Source organism: Saccopteryx bilineata, chromosome 5, assembly GCF_036850765.1.
Source record: "Saccopteryx bilineata isolate mSacBil1 chromosome 5, mSacBil1_pri_phased_curated, whole genome shotgun sequence".
Classification (NCBI taxonomy): domain Eukaryota; kingdom Metazoa; phylum Chordata; class Mammalia; order Chiroptera; family Emballonuridae; genus Saccopteryx; species Saccopteryx bilineata.
Window position 1 is genome coordinate 5,716,932 of NC_089494.1, and position 24,415 is coordinate 5,741,346.

The following is a 24,415-nucleotide window of genomic DNA, read 5'->3' on the forward strand; positions in this document are numbered from 1 at the left end:
GAACAAGACTAAAGGCAAGGAACAAGTGGAGGAAACACTCCCAAGTCCGTGACAGAGGGTACTCTGACTGGGGCAGTCAGTGCTCTCAGCAAACCCTCGGGGTAATGCACCCCATCAGAAAACAGGCGAAGGAACTGAAAAAGAAACACGAATGGCTCGTGCGTTTGTAAAAACCAAAATCAACTTTTATGCTGAGGTCGCCGGTTCGAAACCCTGGGCTTGCCTGGTCAAGGCACATATGGGAGTTGATGCTTCCAGCTTCTCCCCACCTTCTCTCTCTGTCTCTCTCTCTCCTCTCTCTCTCCCTCTCTGTCTCTCTCTCTCCTCTCTAAAATGAATAAATAAAATATAAAAAAAAATTTTTAAAAACCCAAAATCAACTTTTAATTGTAATAATAAAATCAAAGCAAAGTTAAAACATTTCTCACACCACCTTGGAATGCCGTCCAGGAACATTTCCAAGCACTTGCAATGAGATGCGACATTGCCCCACCCAGATGTCCCGTGTTCTTCTCTCTTCAGCACACAAGCCCACCTCCCACACCCCTGCCTTTCTCTCCTGTGGGCGCTCTGGCTTCCAGAGAAAATTAATAACCACTTGGGAGCAGCCAATTACTTACTGGCAAGGCAAGTGCTCAGACAGAGACCGAGGGCCTGGCGCGTTTTCTGCACTGGCTCCCGGCGTCCACCAGGGGGACTCAGCTCCGTCACCCACAGGACAGCCGGCTTCCTGCCGGCCATCACTCCCTGTCCCAATTCCCCACGGCCAGGCCCGTGACAGACAGGATTTCCTGGGATTCCCAAATAACCGACTTGCTCTTGAATCCTCACCACCGAGGAACCCAAATTGAGACAACCATGGATCTTCTGTTGGAAAGTTCTTTCTCACAGAAATAGTCGGGAATATGTGCGAAAACTTAGCTGTTGTTGTTTTTTTCCCCCCTTTTATAAATAAAAGAAGTATGGATCTTCCCGGAAGCTGTGGTTAAATACTTCTTGGTAAGTCCATGCCGTAGGGTAGACCTTGGCCACTAAAAACGAATGAAGTGTTTATACGGAGACCCGGGGAGCATTCAGGGCAGCGTGCAGCGAGAAAGCGTGTTAGAGACCCACTGGAAACGCATGGTTTGGCTGCCACAGTATATGTGCATTTGCCAGAAGAGCACCCAGGCTGCTCTCTGAGGAACGTGACTGCAGGCCATTTTTTTGTTGTTCTTTTTTTTTTTTTTTTTTTTTTGTATTTTTCTGAAACTGGAAACGGGGAGAGACAGACAGACTCCCGCATGCGCCCGACCGGGATCCACCCGGCCCGCCCGGGGCAGAGGCCAAGGAGCCATCTCCAGCGCCCGGGCCATCTTTGCTCCAATGGAGCCTTGGCTGCGGGAGGGGAAGAGAGAGACAGAGAGGAAGGAGAGGGGGAGGGGTGGAGAAGCAAATGGGCGCTTCTCCTATGTGCCCTGGCCGGGAATCGAACCCGGGTCCCCCACACGCCAGGCCGACGCTCTACCGCTGAGCCAACCGGCCAGGGCCGCCTGCAGGCCATTTTTATTGTGTGTGTACGTGTACAACTCCATATTTGTCAAATCTTCTGTCATAATCGTTCATGACTTCTGTAACTAGAACATGTCATTTAACAACAAATCAATGCAACATCAATGAAAAGGACACCGGAGAGAGATCATTTATACAAGTTTATTAACATGTGTTTAGCGGTGGGAAGCACACGGCAGAGGACGGGGCACCGGCCAGACGCAACACTTCGGCCCTTCATCAAATGCAGACCCACTCAGCACGAGCGACGATGATCCTCTCAAATACACGGCTCATCAGTTTGGTGCACCACTCTTTTTACCCCAAAGAAAGAAATCACATGCTGTTCTCAGAGGACACTCGTGTCATTCATTCATTTCAAGTAGGAGGCACTCGGCTTTGAAGGAATGAACGTTTCCTTCTATAAATACACAAAGCGACATTAGCGGAGCATGGGGATACATTAGGACCTGCTAATATGACTGAAGGACTATATCACAACAGTCCACAGAAGCCAGGTGGTGTCAGAACCATATCCTTGGAGGTAGGGGCAGCTGCGGGTCCCCAACAGACCCCGTGTCTGAGTAAGGAAAGCAATTCAGAGTGAAGGAAAGACCCGTCCAACCTTCCTGACAAGTCACTGGAAAGGTAACGAGTGTCATCCAGATGAAAGGTACCGGAGGGGACCGAAATCATTTTCAAATATTTCTACCTACACGTGTGACTAGCAATTATTTTTTTTAAAAAAAAAAAAAAGCATTCTGCGTACCTAACTTACAGAGAAGTGTTTCTTCCACAAGCATCACGACTTGAACACTGGTCCTGCCCCTTGGGGCCCTCTCATTTCCCACCCTCGCCTCAGTGTGCCTTGGATTTGTGAGATTTCTTAGGACGCCTTTTCTTCCCAAAGCACTTGCGGTAGGCGAAGGCGCAACATTTATAGACAACAAAGACAACTCCCAGCACAATGGCCAAGAGGAAGCCAATCACGTCCAGAGAATGATACTGGTACCAGGTGAGGTCGTGGGCCGCGGGGCGCAGGTGCGGAGCTCCTTTGTGCCTCATCACATACTCCACCCAGAACACGGCCAGGTCCAGCGGCTCGATGGGGCGGTCCTTGTGGAGGCTGGAGAGGCGCATGATGTTTTCTTTGTAGCTAAACACAGAGAGCAGTGTCAATGAATGCCTGGAACGCCGACGGCAGCGAAGTCCCTTTATGCTTGCACGCTTACTTCCGGTGAGAAACGCTACCAGGTTTTTCCAAACTTGGTCAGGAAAAATGTGTTTCTGTTTTAAGTAGCAAAGAACACACACATGCATGCACATACCCAATGTTCTTTATAGGAAGGGAGGGAGGGAGGCAAGGAGGGAGGGAAAAGGAAAAAGGAAAGGAAAGGGGAAAAAGGAAAAAGGAAAGGAAAGGAAAAAAGAAAACTGGAAGTCAAAATTATAATTTTAAAGTATTTGAAACCTACTTGCTACTTTCTTCTTTTCTTTTTAGTGATATTTTGGTAAAATTAAATTATATTTTCTTTATATGATAGTAAGATAAAGAGGTTACGAACAGCTTCCCATTTGAATTTGTGAACAATCACATCTTGCCAAAGCAAAAGCCATTTTCAAGTGCCATCTCCAAGACAATGTCATTTGAATTGATCATTTTAATACTGCCAATTTAATTGATCTCAATGTTGCATGAGGCTGTGTCTATGCAGCCTTTTTAGGCAAAAATGGAGTCCTGTTTATTTGGCACAGTGCTGACTGCTGAATTGGAGCCCCCCAAGCCAAGACGGGTTCCACATTTCAAAGCTTAGTATTCATGCCCTAGAAAAAGTAAGAGAAGGAGAAGAAAGACGGGGCAGAGAAGGAAGAGGGAGAAAATGCTTCTACTCAGGAGTAATTATGATCGTCGCTGTCCTTAAACATGCCTGTCATTCTATTGGGATACGCATCTGTACATCCTGGTCAGCATCTTTCATTTATATAAATCTGCTCTTAAGCAAGATAGATTTCCTTGGACTTTCATTCATTCATTGACTATTTATCGAGCACCCACTAGGGCCTGGTCACATAATCTGCTGTTTAGATTTTCTCCATTCCTCTTTATTTTATGTACGTATAGTTTAAGCTTAGAGGGCTGGAAACATGATAATTCACGGGTCATGGTGGCTCAAAAAAGGAAGAGATGAAGTGAATTAATAACTTAAGCTGATGGATTAGTGTCTTTTTAAAAAAAATAATAATAATGTACTAGAGAACTTCTACCAAGTCATTTTTAGGTTTCGGGTAGTTGTCTGTACCGCTGAATAACAGATTAAATTTATATTCCTAAAGGGACCTCAAGAATGAGCTTCATGAGCACATGGAGAGAAGGTGGATTTTTTTTTTTTCTGAAGTTGGAAACCGGGAGGCAGTCAGATAGACTCCCGCATGCGCCTGACCGGGATCCACCCAGCATGCCCACCAGGGGGCGATGCTCTGCCCATCTGGGGCGTTGCTCTGTTGCAACCAGAGCCATTCTAGCACCTGAGGCAGAGGCCATGGAGCCGTCCTTGGCGCCCGGGCCAACTTTGCTCCAATGGAGCCTCAGCTGCGTGAGGGGAAGAGAGAGACAGAGAGGAAGGAGAGGGAGAGGGGTGGAGAAGCAGACGGGCGCCTCTCCTGTGGGCCCTGGCCAGGAATCGAACCCAGGACTCCTGCATGCCAGGCTGATGCTCTACCACTGAGCTAGCTGGCCAGGGCTGAGAAGGTAGATTTTAATTGTGCTGATGTGTGAGCATCCCAGTCTGACCCGACAAGCCAGGCTTCCAGAAGCAGCCAATCAGAGTGAAGGGATGAGAACCACGCCTACTGCTCTGGGCAGCTTGTTCCGGGCTCAGTATGCACCCCCCCCCCATGTCTCCTCCCATCTGAACATACTTCCCGGTTTCCCATCTGCCCTCCTGACAGACGTCTTTCCTGAAATGAAGCAACTACTACAGGGAAAGTCTCCCAACACTCTCATCGGCACACACACAGACACACACACGCACTCACACATGGATGCCCATGCACACACACGCACACACGCAATCGCACACACACATTACTGGCTGTTGGATGAAATCTACCCCTGGGCATCGCTTCTTTCCACGAGGTTTTCATCCGCCTATTACTGGGGAGCTTGACAACCAGACAATAAATTTCATGTAGAGGTTCATTTGATCTGATGGCTTTTGCCTTTTGAACCATTCTCAGAGCCGCATTTGAACAAAGTGATCCCTGCTCTTTATTATAAGCCTTTCATTATGAGTGACAGCACATGACCCCACCCTACCCCATTCATAAAGCTGATGGCCAAAATTTCTCACAGGTTTCAGTGCTGGGAAAGACTGTACTTCTGAGCACCGGGGTTGTCTTTATCTTACGGACACTATGCTTCCCGTAATGGAATATTTCTCTCTTGGTAGGGAGGGGCTTCTAGATCAGGCATTTCTGATGGTGACCTTCCTTTTTTAATTAGGTTTTAAATCCATGAGGGAAAATGACATTTAAGATCCTTCCTATGACTCTATACGAATCAAGCCCTCTTTCATAGAATGAATAGTAATCCCAACTCGACTGATTCAGAGGTGGATTTCTACGTATTCGTGTGACTGTCTGCTGCGGATCTGACAGGTGAAACCCAGGTGCCGCTCCTCTGCACCTTCTCTCTTACCTTTTGTCATTGATGACGGTTTTGAGGGCATTGACCAAGTCCTCGGACGTCATCTCCAGGACGTTCAGGCTCACGCCTGCCCCCCGGGTCTCCATGCGCTTGGCGTTGTCCATCTGATCACCGAACAAGGGCATCATCACCATGGGGACGCCGTTGCATATTCCCTCGTAGATGCCGTGTGAGCCAGAGTGCGTGATAAAGGCGCGCGTCTTCGGGTGGCCTGGGAAGGAAAAAGAGAGGGATGCCGGCGGTCACATCGCTGAGTGTCACGATCTGGCATCACCTAAGGTCTGAAAAGCACTCGGCGCCGGCCGCGTGTGGCCCTAGCGGAAGTTGGCGGAAGAAAACGGGGCGGAGATGCCCCGCTGGGTAAAAAGCAGGGCGGAATATGGTGGCTGTCATACTTCCCAGCTCAACAACCCTTTAGAACGGCTGTGCTGAATGTAACCTTGCTTTGACCTACACGTCACATCCTCTCCACGTACCAAGCAGATCATTCTGGGGCAGCCATTTGACGAGGATCGTGTTCTTCGCCAGATTCGACGGCCGAGTCCCCGTGTACCGCCACAGGACCTTGCGGACAAGGAGAGAGTTTAAAGAACATGATAATTTTTTTTTCTTCAAAATCTGCTATAGTAGCTAGAAAGTGGTGTTTTCTCAACGAACAGAAGCTTGATAAGGGGAGAGGGCATGTAGTGACTAGACTAAGAAGGTTCTGGGGACTGGTAACATTTTGCGAATTTGTGAAAATTCACCAAGCTATATCCATTTACGATTTTTGCACTTTTCAGCACTCCCAGGGAAAGTTTAATTAATAAAACGAGTGGGTGTAGATCTACATTTATATACCACTGTCCTAACCAGCAGCATTTTGGAGGAATATTTCTATTTAATATGAAGAAACAGTATCTTGTTTATTTTATTTTAAAAATAAACTCCCCCTAATACACTTTTGAGTCTCCTAGAGAAAATGAGACACCCAAGCGAAGCAGGGAAGTGGGCCGCGGCTCTGCAGGGTCGTTAGAACTGGGACTGCAGAGAGAAGAACTAGGTATTATTGATGACTGGGACACGGCAGGAGACCCAAGTCTAACGCGCAGCTATCAGAATTAATTCAGAACTGCAAGTTCTGGGCTTAGACCTCTAGTGGAGATAAATAAGCAGAGAATCTTCTTACTGTCTGAGGGATTTTGCCCAAAGCATCAGCAATCTCCATAGCTTTCTTCTCTGGAATCTCCGAGACCATTGAGCCCAAAGAGAAAACCACAATTCCGTGTTCTCCGGAAGCGTTCACGTAGGCTTCAAATTCCTAGAGCCAGGGGAGAAATTTCCAGTTAATTTTTTCTCCTAGTCTTTGGGCAACTGTATACATTAAGCTATGACTCGGATATCTTCCTCTTGAGAATGTGACTAAAGGTGTGTGTGTGTGTGTGTGTGTGTGTGTGTGTGTGTGTGAGTATGTGTTACAGTATGTATTAGTGTGTGTTACAGCGTGTATTAGCGTGTGTTACCGCATGTCTCCCTGCCTCACTCCATTTCACAGGAGAAATGCGTCTTGCTCACAGGCTTCAGTGCTGAGTTATCTCTCGGGTTCTTCCAGAAGTAGAATTCAGGGAATGTGTTAATTGATTCTCCCAAAGGAAAGCTATCAGAGATTAGACCTGACCCACTTCCCTAAGACATCGGGCTGGGCCCCTGGAAGGTTTGGGGGAGAGAGCAGGCTGCAGGGAAGGGGGGCAGAAGGAGAGAGCAGATGGCGGTGGGGAGGGAAGGAGGGAAAGAGGGAAGGCGAGCTAAAGCGTATCGCAGGGAGAGGAGGGAGCCCTTTGGGCTGTGAGCCAGAGCCCCGGGGGACAGGAGGGAGCCCTTTGGGCTGTATGAATGTGGAGAGGAGGGAGCCCTTTGGGCTGTGAGCCAGGGTCCCGGGGGACAGGAGGGAGCCCTTTGGGCTGTGAGTATGAATGTGGAGAGGAGGGAGCCCTTTGGGCTGTGAGCCAGAGCCCCGGGGGACAGGAGGGAGCCCTTTGGGCTGTGAGCCAGGGCCCCGGGGGACAGGAGGGAGCCCTTTGGGCTGTGAGTATGAATGTGGAGAGGAGGGAGCCCTTTGGGCTGTGAGCCAGGGTCCCGGGGGACAGGAGGGAGCCCTTTGGGCTGTGAGCCAGGGTCCCAGGGGACAGGAGGGAGCCCTTTGGGCTGTGAGCCAGGGTCCCGGGGGACAGGAGGGAGCCCTTTGGGCTGTGAGCCAGAGCCCCGGGGGACAGGAGGGAGCCCTTTGGGCTGTGAGCCAGGGTCCCAGGGGACAGGAGGGAGCCCTTTGGGCTGTGAGCCGGGGCCCCGGGGGAGAGGAGGGCTGCTAGGAGAGAGTCCAGAGCTTCCTGTGGACTCCAACACTCCTGCCTTCTCCTTTAAGAAAGTCTGTAGTCAAGGCCTGTACCACTTCTCAAGGCCTCTAGAATACATTGCTTTCACTTGGAAAGAACGAATAGAGCCAAAGCACAAAGGTTCAGCACGTGAAGAATTAGGCTCACAGTTGAGGAAAGAACTCCACCAGGAGATGACCTTCAACGACTCCAGCTGCCCTGCCGTCAGCGGCAGTCTTCCAGAGTGAGCCACCCATTTGGATGACTACAAAGCAATACTCATGTCAACTCGGTGCTGACATTTAACCAATCCACCTTGCATTTTTCCAGCTTTCCTGGAACAGGCCTTCTAAAGAGTGTCAATCAACTTTCCTGCTTTAGCAAGAACAACAAGCAGGAAGACATCTGACTCTTTCTTTGCGAGTTCCATAAGGTGCTATAAAAAGCAAAATGTCCTTTCCTAGGTATGAGCGATACAAGGTGGGGGTCAGAAACCCTGGCCAAGTGTGCACCAGCAATCTGAGCCCCTCCTGTGGGGTGCAGGACCTGGCAAGGCCACATGAGTAAACCTTGGTCACAGAAGCCACCTTGGGAGGGATGAACAGAACTGAGTCCCAACGCACCTAGCATATGACCCTCACCGACTGCCCATGTCTTGTTTCAGAAGCTGATTCCTGATAGCAAGTTGTCCATCACTGTCACCCAAGGAAGGTCACCCCTAGCAGTCCACTCCAAAGGCCTCTTATGGGCATTACAGTCTTGGTTCTTTAAGGATGAAACTCAAGACAATGAGACTTGCTTCTGAAGAACCTTCTGGGCCGGGTGACCCAAGGAATAAGGAATGAAGAACAGAGAGGGGCTGTGCAACAAGCCACCTGCAGGTCACACCAGCTGGTTTCCCTGCTGCACGCAAGACAGCGTCATTAGCGAACGGTTTGGTTCAGTTGATTGGGTTCAAAGTTCCTCCTAGTGCTGATGGCATCCTTATTGCCTGCCGATAAGTCATCTTTTTTATCAAAGAGTAATTGCTTTTCAATCAAATGAGCTCGGATATAGCTGAACTGTAAACAGTGAGTGGTTTTCTAGTTACTAATGAATGTCACAAAGCAGTCAGGGGTTTCCTTGGAGGAAGCACCGTGGGAGTCCAGAAACTGTCCGTGTGTGGGGGGCTGAGAGACAGTGATGGCAGGGACTCCCAACCACTCAGCTGAATACGGATCACAAATGTCAAAGACCTATCCTTGAAATAACAGGGAGCAGACTTGAGAGATGGGTGTTGAACGAAAGCTCCGGAAGGATGCGGCGGTCAGAAGAATTGCAAAGGAAGCCACGGCATTGAAACGCGAAGCTGGAGGTAAGAGTGGTGGCCGTGTCTCTGGGCAGAAGACAAGGAAGACCCTGGATTCACCCCCTGCCGTCATCTGAGCTCAGCCTGTTCTGTGCCCACCCTTCAAAGCCAACTCCCGTTTTCAGGAAACCTAAGAATGCACACACACACACATACACAGGCACGCACCTGCACACACGCAGACATGCAAGGCCACACGTGTACACACAGTGATAATTCACTTAGAGAAAACAGAGCAAGGCATAATAAGGAAGGTCATTTCTGCCTCCAACTATAGGTTATTAATGATGTTATCAACTCTCGGAGAGTCTCCAGATGGTTTTATATGTCTCCAAAGAATGCCAAGGGCATGAGTGAGGTGGGCATTGTGGCAAGGTTTGCCCAGAACTGAGGGTTTCCTGGAGCGTGAACTTTCAGTGTGAGAACCTGAACAGCCATGGGCAGACCCGGATGTTGGTCACCCCAGATGTAAGATGTTGGAGACTTTGGGCAGGGCTCAGCACACACGGTTTTCAGAGACTCCTGCCAAGCATGATGCAGAGCATGAGCAGCAAAAACACTGGCCTAGCCTTCCTCCAAGGAGAGCCCACTGTTCAGTGCACCCTCCCAGCCCCAAGCTCTCTTCCAAGCCTCTGACTCCGAGAGGCTGGGTCTTGGCCTTTTCCACTGGGCTCATCCGAAAGGTCATCCTCTCCACCACCACACTGTATTTTGGGTTTGCTGCAAGAACACCCCGAAGACACTCTTTCCAAGGTCCTTTCTCCTTAAGATCTGCACCAGAGCCCTCATTCCTGGGGAGTGACAGCTCAGCTCCAAGTGACCATTACTTTCACTCCTGAGTGAAACCACTCTTAACGTTTAACCATTGAATCGTTTGACCATTGAATGGTGTCAAGGAAGGAGCAAATTTCATTTCCCCTCCTTGCATACCCTCCACACCCCCTCGGCAATCAGCAGGGTGTGATAACACAAAAGGAACCCACAGGGCTGGAAGCACCCAAGGTTAAATATCAGCGTTTGGCTAAAGTTTAAATGGCGCCAAAGTTCACCTAGAGATCACAAGGGCAAACTGCATAGATTGTGTTATCATGGCCACGCCTGTTCTGGACCGGCTCCTATGGGACTCAGTGATGGTGAGACCCACCACCTACTTGGCAAAACTTCCCCATGAACCTTGCTGCAATTTCACAAACTCTGGAACAGCCCGAGAGTGGAGCAACGTGTTTGTGAACTGAGAATAACCCTTGACTTTCCTGCCTCTTATGAGGCCTTTAAAAGAGTTCCTTACTTTTGCTGATAATTTAGTATTTTTAGTTTCAGGCTTTTATTAAATTTTCCCTTCCCAAATGTCTTCTGTTTTGCAAGAACCCTTATTAAGCATCTAGCATGTTGAAAACCTGTCACTTTCCCATTATGCATTCAGAGTCACCTACGGTTACAGCAAGCTTCCCTGGTTCCCAGTCTTTCTTCTTGCCATTGTCAAGTCTCTGTTCTCACTGACCTTCTCTTTGGCTATTTTCCCCAGACCAACATGTCCGTGTGAATAGCATCTCTGAATCTCTACATGTCCACACAGATGGTCTCCCCCTGCGAGGGCAATGGCACCTTGGAATCCTTGAGTTCCATTCCTTTGCCCTGTGTTATTTTGCCATCTTTTGTTTTTTCAGGCATCCCAAAAGTTTGTCCGATGCCAGGCCATGCTTTCTCTGTGGATTCTCTTTATTGAATATAGATTTTACATTTATTCTTGAAGTTCAGGACTTTTACCAAAAGCATTGGGAACAAGACAATCTTCACTAGAGGAATGGAAGTGTAGAGTATGTTGACCCCAAGAAAGAAGATGCCTACCAAGAGAGGCTCCTGGTGGCTAACTGGGCTCCAACTTACAGAAAGCCTAGCAGCTGTGTCTAAACAGGGGCCTCTCATGCAAACCTTGCTTCAGGAAGAAGCCAGATCTAAGCTGCCTGCCTCCCACTTTGAACCTCCAACCTGAGCGGTGTTCCTGCTGTCTGAGCCAACCCTTATAAAGGAGTTCCTTGAACCCTATTTTAACTAATAAGACTAAGACTCTCCCCCATCAGAGCTGCGCAGCTATATCCCTCCCATTGGCATCTTCACCAACCAATCAGGGAGGCTCCATTTTGACCAATCAAGACAGTGCTTCTTGGACATTCAAACTGCAAGGATTTGTATTCCTCATTTGCATGAGGACAGAGCAATCAGAGGCCAGGAGCAAGGACTTCTCTCTATATAAGTCAGTACCCCTGTGGCTCAGAGAGTGCACTTTTCCTTTCCACCAATGACTGGAAAATGCAGACTTCTCACCAGAGCAGAGCAGAGCTATCTAGCTGGAGAGGAACCTTACCCAAGGTCTTCCTCACAGCCCAGCTGTATCATACTGGAGCTGTAACACTACTGAGCTGCTCCACATCTGTGTTGCCCACAGCCGTGCTGTGTCACAGAGCTGTTTGCAGTGAACAAAGTGTCCTTCTTCACAGTACCCCAATCTAGGAAATCCTGTTGGCGTTCAATTGGCCCAATGACCATCGGTTGACAAGTAGCATTCTTTAACTAATAAAAGGGGAAAATGAAAATAAACAGCAACTTGACAAACCAGCAAAAATCAGAAAAAGGGGCAACAATAAAGTCAAATAAAAGGAAACTCAACTGGAAGACTTACAATCAGATCTATCAATTGTTGAGCACAAACAGGCAAAATTCACCAATTAAAGGAGCTTGCCAGGCCAGTTTAAAAGTATCAGCTCTGGGTCCCTGCCCAGGTCGCTCAGTTGGTTAGAGCACTGTCTCAATACGCCAACGTTGCAGGTTTGATCCCTGGTCAGGGCACATACAAGAATCAACCAGTAAATGCATAAATAAGTGGAACAATAAATTGATCTTTTTCATTCTCTATCTCTTCCCCCTTTCTCTCTCACTCTCTAAAAATCATTAAATTTAAAAAAATAATTTTAAAATTAAAAAATAATTTTAATTTTAAAAATCATTAAATTAAAAAAATAATTTAAAAAAGACAAAAGGTTAAAGACAAAAAGGAACTAAAGAGGTACGAGGGAAATGTAATGTAAACCAAAATAATACAAGAGTGGTGATATTAATATAAAAAAAAGTGGTTTCAATAGTGATAAAGGGAACAATCCAGCAGGAAGATATGACCATCATAAATATCTACGCTCCTAATATCAGAGCTCCTAATTATATAAAACAGACTTTGATGGATATAAAGGGTGAGATCAACAGCAATACCATAATAGTAGGAGATTTCAATACCCCACTAACATCACTAGATAGATCCTCAAGAAAGAAAATTAACAAAGAAACAGCAGATTTAAAGGACACACTAGATCAATTCGATTTAATAGATATCTTTAGAACCTTTCATCCTAAAGCAGCAGAATATACATTCTTTCCAAGTGCTCATGGTACATTCTTTAGGATAGATCACATGTTAGGACACAAAAGCAGGCTCAACAAATTTAAGAAGATTGAGATAGTATCAAGCGTTTTCTCTGACCACATGGCATGAAACTAGAAATTAACCACAACAGAAAAACTAAAAAATACTCAAACACATGGAAACTAAATAGCATGCTATTAAATAACAAATGGGTTAACAATGAAATCAAAGAAGAAATAAAAAAAATTTCTAGAAATGAATGATAATGAGCATACAACAACTCAAAATTTATGGGACATACAACAACTCAAAATTTATGGGACACAGCAAAAGCAGTTCTAAGAGGGAAGTTCATAGCATTACAGGCATTCCTTAAGAAGCTAGAAAAAGTTCAGATAAACAACCTAACCCTACATCTAAGAGAATTAGAAAAAGAACAGCAAGTAAGGCCCAGAGGTAGTAAAAGGAAGGAAATAATAAAGATCAGAGCAGAAATAAATGACATAGAGGCTAAAGAAACAATACAGAGGATCAATGAAACCAAGAGCTGGTTCTCTGAAAGGGTAAACAAGATCGATGAACCTTTAACGAGACTCACCAAGAAAAGAAGAGAGAGGACTCAAATAAATAAAATTAGAAATGAGAGTGGAGAAATAACAACTGACACAACAGAAATACAAAAAACTACTGGACCTGATAAACGAATTCAGCAAGGTGGCAGGATATAAAATTAATACACAGAAATCAGAGGCATTTTTATACACAATAAAATGTCAGAAAGAGAAATTAAGGAAACAATTCCCTTCACTATTGCAACAAAAAATTAAATAAATAAAGTACCTAGGAGTAAATTTAACCAAGGAGGTTAAAAACTTGTACTCAGAAAATTATAAAACATTGATAAAAGAAATCAAGGAAGACACAAACAAGTGGAAACATATACCGTGTTCATGGTTAGGAAGAATAAACATCATTAAAATGTTTATATTACCCAAAGAAATTTATAAATTCAATGCAATGCCAATTAAAATACCAATGACATACTTCAAAGATATAGAACACATATTCCAGAAACTTATATGGAACCAAAAAAGAACACAAATAGCCTCAGCAATCTTGAAAAAGAAGAATAAAGTGGAAGGTATCACACACTTCCTGATATCTTTAAAAACTATACAGCATTTTATCTTTGCTAATTAATGTTTCAAATAACAAGAACAATAAAAAAAAAACCCTGGAATATAAACTTCAATGTTCCTCCTTGGGCAACTAGAATAGATAGCTAACAGAACACCCTGTGGCACAAAAATATCACCAAATACTATGTAGCAATTAAAAACACAGATATAATATTTAGATCTAGAGCAACACCCATGACATACTGATAACTGCGCATACGGTGCTCAATGAGCAACCAAAAATTCTATACGTCTACATATGTTTGTATACAATTGTAGAAATATAAAGAACTGTTGGGGATTACTACCTATCTGGTGACTTGTCCTCAGTTTATATTCTGTTTGTTTTCATTCATCCATATTGAGTGAGCACCTCTATGCCTCAGATGCTGGTGTTATGGGACACCAGTCATGTGCACACCCATTGCCAAGTGTTAAAGATGCAGTGCCCTGGCAGAAGTGGTCCCTGTCCCCACACATAGAGAGACAGTCAGTAAATGATTATCTAAATGAAATAATCATGGTATTTGATGTATTATCAAAGAAATAACAAGACGCTGTCTTAGAGAGAAGGATTCCTTGGAAAAGTGACATTGAAGCTGACCTGAAAAAATGAGAAGGTGGTTACCTAACAAATTCAGGGAACAGCATCTCAGAAAGAGGGAACAGAGTGTCCAACGGTGCTGAACTGGGAAAGCTTTTTGGAATGTCCCAGGAACTATGAGAAGGCCAGTGTAACCGGGAATGTCCATGCAAGTTCATAGAGAAGCCCTTCTGTTTCAAAAGGAAATTCCATTATGCATGCACGTCTCCAAAGTGAAGACTTTCAAATTTAAAGATGAATGTGAAGCACAATCAATTTCTCTTGAACCCTTCATAGTGATACCAAAAATATTTCTCTTTCATACCTCTCTCATTGGACATGCTGACTAGCTTTCTTTCCTCTGACCTGAGATGTACCCATTGGTCTGGTAATGTATCTCATCTCTTCCTTTTCCTGTGTCTCAAAGAGAATCACGAATGGGTGTCTATACCATTCAGGTTTCTCCTTTTGCTTTTAGAAAATCAATAGCACCTACTTTTTATTTTTTTTAACCAGACCACCCCAATCAGACACAAACTTGCCCAACAGGCCACCGAGTATCAGAACCTTATTGCCACGAGATCTTCCAAGGATCACTGCATCTCTCCCCATGTTATAGGTGAGGGACCAGAGCACCCCCTGAGAGAAGTTGGTCTGCGGCAGTGCAGTGGAGGCACCAACCCAGCCCTGATGTCTCACTTGGTGTTTTCTCCCCTACCCAAAGTTTCTCCTTGCAATGACAGTTACATCACCATTTAAAATGTGCATCACGTTGAAGGCACACTTCAATACTTAAAGAATAAATGAATGAATGCCCTCTGAGATGGCACCTCGAGCACCCTTCCCAACCCATCTCCTGAGGCACCTCTCCTGCTATCCTCAATCACCTCCAGGAAGAGGATGTGAACGCTACATTTTTGCAACCTTAAATTCTGAGAAAGAAATGAACAGATGAGCCTTGTAGAGAGTGAGACTCGTCACCCTTCTGCCCAATATCAGAGCCTGGCTACCTGGTTATTTCTTTATTAGACAAAATGAGACTGTAGAATACAGATTAGGACACTGGAACATCTAGAAACTGGTGGTTTAACTAGGAATAGTAACACAACTTTCCCTCCTGGAGCCTACAGATGTCAAAATTTCAGCAATCTTGAATCTTGCATGCCTGACTCAATCAAACACTTTTGTTCTCTGCAAGGAACCCTGAACCCAGGGCTCTTTAAGCATATGGTATTTAACTCTTATTGCCTCTAATTGATGATTAGCCACTGGAGCCCACAGAATTAAAGTCCTGAAGAATATTTCCTAAAGTCTCAGATCCAAAGACATAACCAAGAAGACAATGCAAAGACAGAAATTACAACTCAACCTAGGAAATTTGCAAGGTAGAAGTTAACACAAGAGGACATTTGAAACAAGGCATGCTCATTCAAACATATTTGCGGCAAATTCATCTATCTACCCAAAGTACTTGCGGGAATACAGGCTTGTAAATTTCCCACTCAGATTACACACCTGGGATAATGGGCTTTTGCCGGCGCAGTTGATCCCACCAACAAAAATCATATTGGGCATGATGGGTCTGGGGTAATTCTTCACAAAGTCACTTCTGAGAAGCCAGACCGATGCAGAGCTCATCAGGTCCTGGACAGTCACATCTTTCTGAAGGACCTTCGAGGCCAGGGACTCATATGGGGAATAAACCACATTGCACAGAAAGTTCTCGGACAAGGCGATGAGGATGTTCTTCACCCGCTGCAGAAAGGTCATGCGATCTGTGTTAAAGGACAGACCCCTGGGCACATAGGATGGTGTGTTGGGGCACTGGGCACCCTGATAGTCCAGGCTGCATGGCAGTCCATTCAAGAAGAACACAGAAGGCAGAGACAGGTACTGGGCCACGATAGGGCCGCAAGGAAGGAAAGGGTCTGTCAACATGGCATCAAAGCTGCCTTCGGCCAGGGACGTCATCAACTCTTTGTTGTGCAGTAAGTGGGAGCACGCGGACAAAAGCATAGCCGAGTCTTCTTTGACTTTCTTGTACGTTTTGATCAAACGCTGCAAGAAAGACTCTTTCTCAAATGCATTATGCCCAAGGCCGATAAAAGACGCTTGCAAGTCCTCCCTTCGGAATGGCACGGGGTACCTCTTCAAGGTGTAAAACGGTCCTTCGGTAATGTGCACCGCGGCGTCAGACGATAAGACCACTACCTCATGTCCCCTCTGATGCAGCTGCTGGATGACCCCGCGCATGCTCAGCCAGTGACTGCCGTCCATGGGGACCAGCAACAGCCTCCCGCCCCGGGACACAGCCGGACCGAGCGCACACAGCAGCAGGCCGAGGACAAGCGGACGTGGACCCTGGTACCCTGCCGCCATGGTGCCCTGGCCTTTGCTACCAAGACTTCATCTGCCAGAGGTTTGTCCTCGCCCATGTACCTGTTCCAAGAACCAATCTATACGCCAGGTTAATGTTTGATTGTGTCACGTGATGACGGCTGTCCGTCAGGTAAGGGTAGCAGGAAGTTCACTTCTCGAAATTAACAGGGCTTTACTAGGGTTCTTAACAGGCAACAAGAGTTTCAACTGGCTGGAATTTTTCAGCAACCGCGCAGATCACGTTCTTGAATGGACAGAGAAGGCAAAGCACCTCTAGCACTTCTTACTCCGTCACGTTGGTATTTCCGTGGACCAAGAGAGCGTTACCCGAGAGGAAAGAGTGCTATATGGTGAAAACTAGACTTCCTTTCCAGAAATGAAAGAGAAAGCTAACTATGCCTTTTAGGAAAACAAAAAGAATAGGACATTGCAAGCCCACCTTTGACCCATGGAAACCTCTAAGAATGTCCTTCTCTGCAGTTCAATCATCTGGGATTCATTTATCCTACAAGTATTTATTGCGTCCAGCCCAACGCTGGGCCTGGAGGCTCCCGCCTCCCCAGAACTCATCCTCCGTCAAGAGAGACAGGCTGACGACCTACACAGATAAACAGACCCATTAGAGGTTGTGCAAAGGGCTAAGAAGGAACCGAGTGCTGACAGGATGGAGAGTGGTGGGGGAATGGTGGGAGCCGATTTGAGCACATGAGCACAGAGGGCCTTCTGCAGAACAGCCCTGTGTTCATTCAGAGAGGCAGTGAGAAGAACTCTGTACGTAAAAGACTAAAATAGACAACCAAACAAAACTCATACTTATCACAGGCCCACAGGGCTAGAGAAAGGAAGACACTGGGGAATTCTGATGACCTTGTTGAAGCAAAGGAGAGAGGTGAACAAAAATAATGTGTATTTATTGAGCATGCACCTCCTACCATGGGCCAAGTATGGTAGGAGGCACTTGACAACACATCTTAGGGGATGCCCTAGAATTATCCTGTACAGGCGGATACAGTTATTCCCAGTTCACCAACAAAAGCACCGAGCCTCAGAGAGACAAAGGGATTTCCCAGAATCCTGCATTTACTCAGTGGCAGAACTGAGACCCAGGCCGTGACTGCCAGGGCCTAGAGACCCTGCTCTTAACCGCAATTCTCACTGGCCTCCTGCAGTGCCCGGAAAATGGTATGTGAGGCCACTACAGAAATCTACAACTGGAAGTCAGACGTAGAGCTGTGGTCCCCACCATCGTTATCCAATCGAAATAAACAGAGAGGAGGCAGAGGGCAGGACTTAGGGACCAAGTACAATAGAATGTGCTCGTGCAGCAATACCCAGCACACGCTGGTGCCCCAAACAACCAGGTGAAGGGTCAGGGAACAAACACGGCAGTTGCTTAATAGAAATGCCCCTGCTGCAGAAAGAACAAATTGGAGTGCAGACAGGATTGAGCATCTCGCTCTTTCCTCTTGGGATCCATTGCTGTTCTATACCAGCCAAGGATGAAAGCACACACCCCAGTATTCGGACCATGAACACCAGTGGCCACCCATACTCGGGGGGTCTGTTAGGAGGGTCATGGAGAAACTGCTAACTGTAAAGTGTTGGTGTCCTGTGGGGCATATTCACAGGACACCTCTTATTCTGCCACTAAGAGTAGGTCCTTAGAATCCCTTTTCCTTGTATGACCATTCTTCTTCCACAAACCTCCGGTCTTGGGCTGACAGATGAGCATACACACCTGTGTGCCCACACACACATGCACACGTGAACTCTGAAGCCCCCCACCCCACCCCAGCACTCTGCCCCCAGTACGATTCTGAGGGAACAGAAAAGAGGGAGCAATGCTCCAGCTCAGGGGTCCCCAAACTACAGCCCGCGGGCTGCATGCGGCCCCCCACCGCACTTCCAGAAGGGGCACCTCTTTCATTGGTGGTCAGTGAGAGGAGCACAGGATGCGGATGCATCTGTATGTGGAGTACTGTATGTGGCGGCGGCGCAAAGCGTGGCAGCGCTCACGTACAGTACTACTTCCAGTGACGCAGGATGCACGAGTCACAGCTCCAGAAGCACATCATATCACTTGTTACGGCTAGCAGTGACAAATATGGAATCGGACATTGACCATCTCACTAGCCAAAAGCAGGCCCATAGTTCCCATTGAAATACTGGTCAGTTTGTTGATTTAAATTTACTTGTTTTTTATTTTAAATATTGTATCTATATTTGTTCCCGTTTTGTTTTTTTACTTTAAAATAAGATATGTGCAGTGTGCATAGGGATTTGTTCATAGTTTTTTTTATAGTCCGGCCCTCCAACGGTCTGAGGGACAGTGAACTGGCTCCCTGTGTAAAATGTTTGGAGACCCCTGCTCCAGCTAGTTGATGTGTCCTCATCTGCAATTCTGAAATTCATACTCCAGTTTCAACATTAAGTGCAATAATTCTCCTGAAGTCTCAATGTCACGAGAGTTCATCTGTAGATTATTACATGGAGCCAAAAAGCTATAAACACAGTCACTGCTGTAATAATTTTATGACTTTCTTGCCTCATGCAACCCCTCAGAGCTGCTTGGGACCTCTGAGCACCTAGATGGTTTGGGGCCCAACTCTGCCCATGACTAAGTTTACTAACATGAAAAGTAGGCAATTTATACTCCCTGCCAAGAGTTACAACCAAGAACCACTACTAAGCAATTCAAAATAACTTCTACCCTAGAACCTGAGCAGACCTGACATACAAAACCCACCGCTAATTCTCCCATTCACCAAATACTTATGTGAAGCGTTGGCCCTGCTAGCACTGTGCTAAGAACTGGCGGCAGAAAACCAAGTCAGATATAGTTTGTGCCTATCAGGGGACTCCAGTGGACAAACACCCCGGTAACTACAGGACGCAGTGAGATGTGCTCTGGAGGGGGGACACAGGTAGCCAAGGAAACACAGAGCAGGGCAGAGATGTGGTCTTGCTCGGGGGACTACTGCAGAGTGGTTATCTGCAAAAGAGCTACTGGAACCCACTGGAAGACGATTTCTTTTTAAGCTGAAGCCAGTCATTAAGGGACCCACCATTCCACGCACTCCTCGCTGCTTTGGTGGGAACAGGTTGCTTAAGCTCCCAAAGTAAAGGAGCTGCATAAACAAGTCCATTGACCTCTTGATAACGTATGAGACCTTCCCGGGGGGAACAAAGTGGTCTTTCTCTGTAGCTTTTTTTTCCTTTTAATTCTGCTGGTGTGCTTTAGCAGTGTGCATCTGTCTCCGGTCCCCATGTGTGCCTAGTTATCTATCTACATTTCTTATAGGCAGAGTTTCTGCATCAGCTTTGGAATCACTCTCTCAGGCAGGTGCCGGTCCATGGTTCTGCAGACCTTAGTACTCAGTAAATGTTTCTGCATAGCTGTGATATCCCTTCTTCCTGTGCTCTAGGCCCCATATGCAAGCAAGGAAGTAGTGAATCCACATAATTCTTCCACTGCCTCTCAGATTCAGCTGCCATGCTCCTATTTCAGGGCTTCAGCCCCCCCTCTAGGGTCCCCAACCCCTATCTGTGTCTTCTGATTCCAGGCATCAGCAGCCCCTGCACGGCCCCACCCCACCACCACCACTGGTGAAACTCTGGCCAACAGCTTCCAAGGGCCAGAATGAAATTCAGACTCCTCAGCCTTGCCCTCAGAGCTGGGAACGGACCCAGCCCCCTGTCCCAGTGCTTCCTCCTCTCAAGCCCTTCTGCTTGACCTCTCCTTCTGCCTCTTTTCCTCCAGCCATTCTAAATCGCTTGCTCTGCCACAAATATGCTTTGTAATTTCCCACATGGCTTTGTTCACCCTGGACTCTACTCTCATTCGGCTTCTTCCTATTGTCTATCGCGTGCTTACAGAGGGCCAGGTCCCCGGCTTTCTATTCAGTAAGGTCAAGGTCCTATAAAGTTGGCAATGTGTTCTGGCGATGCAGCCCATGCACCCTCCTGGATCTATCACCTTTTATGATGAAATGTTAAGAGTTCACTCGTTAATCATTTTCCTCTTAGAACTAAGTGACCTTTATTGGTGTTGTCTCACCATTTATCAAAGCAAAAGATGCAGGGTCAGAGAGAGAATGAGAAAATGGAGATAAATCCGATGTCAAGAACTGTCAAAAATAAAATCGTGGTTGTGAGATAGCAATTTTAGTGGAAATAATCACAGCATCCCAAGTTTGGTCACACCCCTAGAAACGCAGCCGGCAAGTTTCAATCGTTTTGATATTGGGGCACTCTGGGGATCCCCAAGAATTTTTCAGGGGAATTTTACAAAGTCAAGACTATTTCCATAATCATGATATTGGACTTTGTCACTCTCGTTCTCTCCTAGGTGTACAGGGGTAGGGTGAGGGGGTTCTCAGGGGCTTCAGGGCATGTGGTATGGCCCTAGACAGAATGCAGAAGCAGATATAAGAACCTAAGTCTCTTTGACCAAGCCAGCGAGATGCAAAAAAAAAAAAAAAGTAAAATGATGCCAATCTTCACTAAATCTTTTTGTTTTGAAAAAGTAACTTTCCCATAAAAATATGACTTAATGTTTGCATGTAATGGGTTTACTGTTAAGTTGAATAATGAACTTTTCTGACTTTTAATTTCGAATGGAGTAAGCATCGATAGACATTAATCCACCTAAACAAAAGCAGATGGGTCCTGCAGCCTAACAGTTGGGAGAACCGACAAAATAAATGACTGTCCTTCAGCCCAGGAGACAACTAAATTCACTCCACCTGTACCTCAGGCCAAGGGGAAGCCTGCAGAAAAGCCAACTTCAAGAAAATTATTCTGCACGGGTTACATTCCTCTTGCTTGTATTGTATTTGGAGATCACAGGTCTACTGAGAGCCGGGAGGTGAGAGGAGCCAGTGGCGGGCGGGGCCTGGAGTGGGCGGGGCCTCTGCTCCTGCGGGAAACAGGACACAGAGCAAGCTGGAGCGTAGGGCGTGGGGTGGGGCACCGGCAAGCCTGCTAGCTTGCGGTCAGGACACGGCCTCGCCCAATGAGCTGCGAGCTACGTCACAAGGGGCGGTCCTCCTGGGCTGCCCTTGCCGCACTGCGCAGTCTCCGTGCTCCACGACTGCTCTCCACGCTGCTCAGTGTTTCCGTAGCCCAAGGCCCGTGGCCTGTGGCCCGTGGGGGGCCACGCCTGGCGGTCCAACATGGTGGACTACTACGAGGTGCTGGGCGTGCCGCGCCAGGCCTCCTCTGACGCCATCAAGAAGGCCTACCGCAAACTGGCGCTCAAGTGGCACCCTGACAAAAACCCTGAGCACAAGGAGGAGGCGGAGAGGAGGTTCAAGCAGGTGGCCCAGGCCTACGAGGTGCTGTCGGACGCCAAGAAGAGGGACGTCTACGACCGGTACGGCCAGGCGGGCGTGGAGGACGGCGGCAGCGGCAGCGGCAGGCCCTTCGAGGACCGCTTCGAGGACCCCTTTGAATGCATCTTCACCTTCCGCGACCCGGCCGAGGTCTTCAGGGAGGTGTTCCGGAGCCAGGACCCGTTCTCGTTTGACTTCTTCAGCGACCCACTGGAAAACATATTGGGGTATCGGAGGAGCTCCGGGAGAAGCAGACGCAGAGGGCCCCCCTCCTTCTCCAGCTTCAGCGAGTTTCCATCCTTCGGGGGGTTTTCTTCTCTTCACACAGGATTTGATTCCTTCGCTTCCCTGGGCAGCGGAGGCCTTTCCTCCCTCTCTATGTCCTGCGGCAGGGGTGGTGGGATGGGGAACTTCAAATCCGTGTCGACCTCCACCGAAATCACTAATGGCAAAAAAGTCACCACCAGGAGAATCGTGGAGAATGGCCAAGAAAGGGTGGAAGTGGAAGAAGACGGAGAGTTAAAGTCCCTGATAATAAATGGCAAAGAGCAGTTGCTGCGCATTGACACCCAGTAATTCCACTCCACGTGTCACTGAAAGTGCATTGTGAGGACATTTTTGTTTCTTTGTTTGGAAGACTGCACGTGAACTCTCCTTTCAGAATAACTGCGCTCAAGAATGTATAAACAGCTCATGCCAACCAATGCGGATTTGTGCTTATTGTCAGGACCACAAGAGTAAGACCACTGTTTGTTTCTCTTTAAAAACTGTTGTAAAATGTCTGTATACGCTTTGCTATTTATTAAACATAATGCTGAGGCAGGCGGTGTTAATTTCCTAGTACTGAAGACAAAATGTTCAGCACAGCACCTTGAACGTTGCCTTTCCATTTTATTCGAAATAGCAATCAGCCAAGTAGTTTGCTCTGAAGTTAACATTGTCCAGATAAAACGGTTTACTTTACTTTTTTTGTTGTTGTTAGTTGCAAAAGATATGACTATATCAATAAGACCTCTGCTTAAAGATGGTTATTCATTCCATATATATGCTGGTGACTTAGTAAGTGTTAACTGTTGTTTAAGGACATTAAGCCCAGGCTTTAAAAGAAGATAACCATGGCAAAGTGGATGTATTGGTTTCCTGGGTGCTGTAACAAATTACCACATGCTTGGTGGCTTAAAAAACATACATCCACATTCATTCTGTTAAAGATCTGAAGGTGGGAAGCTTAAAATCAGTCTCACCGAACTGAAATCAGTGTTGGCAGGAACATGTTAGGCAAAATAACGGAATTTCTCATATATTAGAACCATATTCAGGTCACTCGACTTCATAAAACATTGGTAGCAATGTCTCAAATTCGTCAGTGCAGATCTGATTGCTAGCCTGGGACCCATCTTGGGTCTACAACTATGACTGATGAAAACATAATAAGCCTTTCTGTAAGGCTATATAAAACCAGCCCATTGCCATGCTCAAGAGGTATCTCATATAGAATTAGGATGACAGAAAGCCAGATTTCACTTGGCATGTTGACTGTGTAAGGCAACATGCATATGTCTGAAGGAGTAGCTTTTTGTTGGCATAGTCTGTTACGCCAGCAAAAACCCTTTCTGGGTATGGTTGCTTGGGCATCACAAAGTGCCTCATTCCCTAGGGTCATCTCCAGGGAAAGGCTTGGGTAAAGCATGAGAGCAAAAAAGACAGTGAACTAGACCAACTGCAAAGACTGTAAGAGAATGGGTTTGGTACCCTTTAGTGCCCTTACAGTACTTTCCCTGTGGAGTGACATGCAAACTGTGCGACAGGAACATAGGATTCAGCCACCACTGTCCCACAGGGGCACAGGGAGTCTGTAAAAACCACAGCAAGTAGTCACCGTATAAAAAAATTTCAGAATAGAACAGAGCTTTTTTAAAATGAGATTATTTGCTTGCCAGGCAAAGGAACTCACACCAGTGAAGGCATTCCTGAGTAATTTGCTGGAAAAAAAGGGTTGAGGGATCAGGGGGAGACAGGATGTTAGGAGTTTGGAAGTGATAGGAAGAAGGATGCTTAGTTTCATGGTAGATATACCAATTAAGGGTCGAAACTTTCCACTCTGAATAGGACAGAATTAGTGCATTTGTATCTACACAGTTGGTTAAAAGAAGTCCCCATTGTTCAGTGGTCAGGAAAGCCTTCAGTTGGATCCAATAAAAGTCTGGCATCCTAGGGTCACTCGGAGGTCACGGGTGTTTAGCAGCACTGGCCGGTTCTAATAGTTGAGGATAAACACAGCATTGAGTTTTGACATATCCTGGGTTAGTGCTCCTAAGTGGGAAGTTGCTCTTTTACGGAAGTATAAAGCATTTTATTTCAAGAACTTTCAAAATTGACCATCTCTTTTAAAATATCTTGGCTCAAAAATATATATATACTGCTGCTACAGACCTGTATATCAATTTTCATCTTTTATGGAAGAGTTTGAGAGGTCTTTCAGATCAAGAAAAAAAGTAATTTCCTTTGTTGCAAAGATGACCATCTCAAGTCCCCTGCCGGGAGTTCCCACCATGGAATCACTAGCACCTTCCCACAGAGCACACCAGGCAG

The 24,415-nt window shown here is 46.5% G+C and overlaps 2 protein-coding genes across 6 annotated transcripts in view; one reads left to right on the forward strand and one right to left on the reverse strand.

Moving 5' to 3' along the window:
- Positions 1-1,676: 1,676 nt before the first annotated feature.
- The window catches only part of LOC136306816 (UDP-glucuronosyltransferase 1A1-like), a 47,539-nt gene continuing 24,800 nt past the window's right edge, over positions 1,677-24,415 (reverse strand). For 4 of the 5 annotated variants that reach the window (XM_066233410.1, XM_066233407.1, XM_066233406.1 and 1 more), the window contains 4 exons: positions 6,405-6,536; positions 5,713-5,800; positions 5,228-5,447; positions 1,677-2,686 (listed from right to left, as the gene is read on the reverse strand). In XM_066233410.1, the coding sequence (XP_066089507.1) occupies positions 2,389-2,686; positions 5,228-5,447; positions 5,713-5,800; positions 6,405-6,536 (738 nt within the window). In that variant the 3' untranslated portion in view covers positions 1,677-2,388. Of the gene's footprint in view, positions 2,687-5,227; positions 5,448-5,712; positions 5,801-6,404; positions 6,537-15,626; positions 16,542-24,415 lie in introns of those variants that run through there. The other variant, XM_066233408.1, reaches the window with a different exon arrangement.
- On the forward strand, positions 21,299-22,830 carry LOC136338194 (dnaJ homolog subfamily B member 3-like). Its single transcript, XM_066280311.1, has one exon. The coding sequence runs from the start codon at positions 21,665-21,667 to the stop codon at positions 22,397-22,399; it is 735 nt and encodes a 244-aa protein (XP_066136408.1). The 5' UTR covers positions 21,299-21,664; the 3' UTR covers positions 22,400-22,830.